At 39.2% G+C, this 3,108-nt stretch overlaps 1 protein-coding gene across 1 annotated transcript; it reads left to right on the top strand.

Annotated features, from left to right (window-relative positions):
• Positions 1-220: 220 nt before the first annotated feature.
• Positions 221-832, top strand: LOC147617265 (protein ASPARTIC PROTEASE IN GUARD CELL 1-like). The gene has a single exon (XM_086776457.1). It carries the CDS (start codon positions 221-223, stop codon positions 830-832), a length of 612 nt encoding a protein of 203 aa, XP_086632583.1.
• Positions 833-3,108: the final 2,276 nt, after the last annotated feature.

Raw genomic sequence — 3,108 nt, 5'->3', positions numbered from 1 at the left:
GCCTTTTGAAAGGCGTGAGGGGCTTCATAAGCAAAGTGTTTTCAGCGCCAGCATGCAGCAGAGTAGAAGCGCCGGACTGCGAGAAGGATGGTAGCAAGGGCGGTAGAGCCACTGCAGCTTCTCGAAAAAATCTAAGTTAGCGCTGCTCAGTAGGGATTCCTACACAGGAGGCTCCGGCGTCGTGGGGCTGGGCGCCGGACCCTTCTCGCTCCCCTCGCAAATGCACAGCTTCTCTGTCTCCTTCTGCCTGCCAGCAAGGCGGTCCATAGCCGTAGGCTCCCTAACCTTCGGCGCCGATGACAACTCCGGCAGCCGGATCCAGGCAAGACTTATCCTCAATCCCAGCTTCTCGGATTTCTATTTCGTGCCGGTGACGGGCATCACAGTGGGCTACACATTGCTTGACATCCCACCCGCCGACCTCGCATTTCGCATGGGCAAGCCGGGATCTGGCACCATCCTGGACACGGGAGCCGAGAGCACGTACCTGGTGCCCTCCGCTTACTCCGCGCTGCGAGATACATATGCTCAATACACTATGCTGGTGCCCTCCGCTCCTCCCGCTTATGGTCTGGACCTCTGCTATGACCTCACGTACACGGGCTTCGGCGACTTCCCAACCGTGCTTCTGCACTTCGACAGCGGCGCCACCCTGCCTCTCTTTACTAACCACATCCTCATACCCGTGGGAAACTCCAGCGCCGTCTTCTGCCTAGCCATCCGGCGCTCCTCCTCTAGCCTTTCCATCATCGGCAACACCGCGCTCCAGGGCGTTCACACCTTCATCAGCAAGATCGCGAACCTCGTTATCTTCAGCCCAAACGGCTGCTAGGATTTGCTGAAATCTCTTTCTTTTTGGGAGTTTTTCTTGTTATTTTTTGAACGGTTGATCTAGGAAATTCTGCTCCTCTCTCTCTCTCTCTCTCTCTCGTCACACAAAATAGTACAACCTCAAAAAGAAAAAATCAATGGGAGTTTTTAAAGTGTTTCCTGCGTTGGTAGAAAATGAATAGGAGTTTCTAAAGTGTTTCCTACATTGGTAAAAGATGTTTTCACATGAGAAAAATCCATCCTTTTTTTATATTTTCAATTTAAAATGCCTAGAGTTACACTCCATGAGTAGTGTGACACTCCAATTAATGTTCTTTTTCACATCCATAAAAAGAAATTCTTTTCTCATTTTTCAATTTAAAATGCCTAATGTAATATTTTTAACTCCATGAGATCCTTGAGCACTTTGATGCTCCAAAGTTGTCATAAATTTATTGTTGAAAATAAAACATGCCATATGTACTTACAATCAATGTAGAAATCTAGAAACTCCTTTTGGCTTATTTATGCATGATTTTTTTTTATAGCAATTAGTATTTGTCAGTATTTTTTCCTTTTTGTGAGTAGTTTTAGAGCATGTAAGAGTAAGAGTTTTGAAAGACTTTGTATGAAAGAGTTATAGAGCTTTCATATTTCTAGAACTTTGTCGCAATGGCAATGGCGATCCTAATTAGATTCCTTTTTTCTTGATGCCCAAATAGCATATGTATATGATGCACTAGTCAATAGAACTCGGTTTTGCTCCTAAAAATACAGTTTTGGAAGGCTTACATGGAGGGCCAAATGAAGGAATTCACATGATGGGCATAAAAAATAGGATTAATTATTTTCTTAGAGCTTCAAAAAGAAGCTAAAGAACGTGATGACATACATACAATTTCATAGTTTGGGAGTAGTAATGGTCTTATTTTCCTTGTGAAATAGATAATGAAATTAATAAACTCTTTCACTTATTGTAGATTTTGTTGTTATATATAACATCTTGAGTCTACAAAATCTTGGTGGAAGATTACCTAACATGATGCATTATAAATTACCAACATTAGCATATTTAACAAAATACTAAGTTTATAATAGTATTATGAAACTTAGTTATTAATTTTAAGTAATTTCCACTTACCTTCTCACATTGTTGTGGTAGTACAACCGTATACAAAAGTATCACAAAGATCATCATATCACAAAGATGTGTCCATTCTTTGTTGAGACCATGGAAAATAATCCACTTATATGTCTTTCTTATTATTAGATGGAGACCATTGTAAATTCTTTTAAATCATTGCAAAGCGAGTATAAATATAATAAATTTCCTTAAAAATGTGATACCTTGGGTTAATATATCACTAGCACTTGGCTCGACTATCTTGAAGAAACTTCACCAATACTAGCACTTGCTTAACTATCTTAAAGAAACTTTACCAATACTTCATAATCAAGTCTTGTTGTCTTGCTACCTATGCACTCCACACAAAAGTGACTTCCATGTGATCATAACGAGTCATATTTATAATACTAAAGTATTATTAAACATAAATTTATTAATCCGAATGAGACATGTGCAAAACTTAAGTGACTTCCATGTGACCATAACGAGTCATATTTACAATACTAAAGTATTCTTAAACATAAATTTATTAATCCGAATGAGTCATGTGCAAAACTTACATGCCAATCGTATCCTTTTGCACACTACCAAGCTCTTACTCAATTATTGTTTCTCCATTATGAGTCATATTTACGATACCAAGTATTAATAAACATAAATTTATTGTTCCGAATGAGTCATGTGATTGAGAATGCGAATAAGAGTGCACGTGTTATTAGAACTGTGATTGCTGAGGATGGCCGGGGGTCGAGCTCTGCCAAGGGTCCCTATCTCATCGTACATCAAATCTTAATCAAAGAAACCTAAGTGATTTCTACAATTTGCTGATTTCTATAATGGAGCTTATCCTTAAACCAAGTATTCCTTGTTGTGAGAGTAAGCTATTTATGATGGGGAAACTCCTCCTCTTTTGAGAGAGGAATGTTTAACCATGTTATAGTCATTTACAATGTGAAACTTGTGAAAACATCGGAGCCCTAAACATGGTCTAAGAAGTACATGCTAGAAAAGGGTTGGAAAGGTTCAACAAGATTGTAGCTTGTGACATAGTCTTGTTTATGAACTTTGCTTATTGTAGGATATATGGAACACAAACATGCAATGCACTCTTGTGGACTACACTTTTATTATAGGATAATATATCAAGCATAGACATTGTGAGCAAGCACTTG

This window comes from Cibotium barometz, chromosome 37 (genome assembly GCF_041138505.1).
Source record: "Cibotium barometz isolate CiBa-2024 chromosome 37, ASM4113850v1, whole genome shotgun sequence".
Taxonomy (NCBI): Eukaryota; Viridiplantae; Streptophyta; class Polypodiopsida; order Cyatheales; family Cibotiaceae; genus Cibotium; species Cibotium barometz.
The sequence above is the reverse complement of the archived record's forward strand: the minus strand, read 5'-3'. Positions and strand labels throughout refer to the sequence as shown.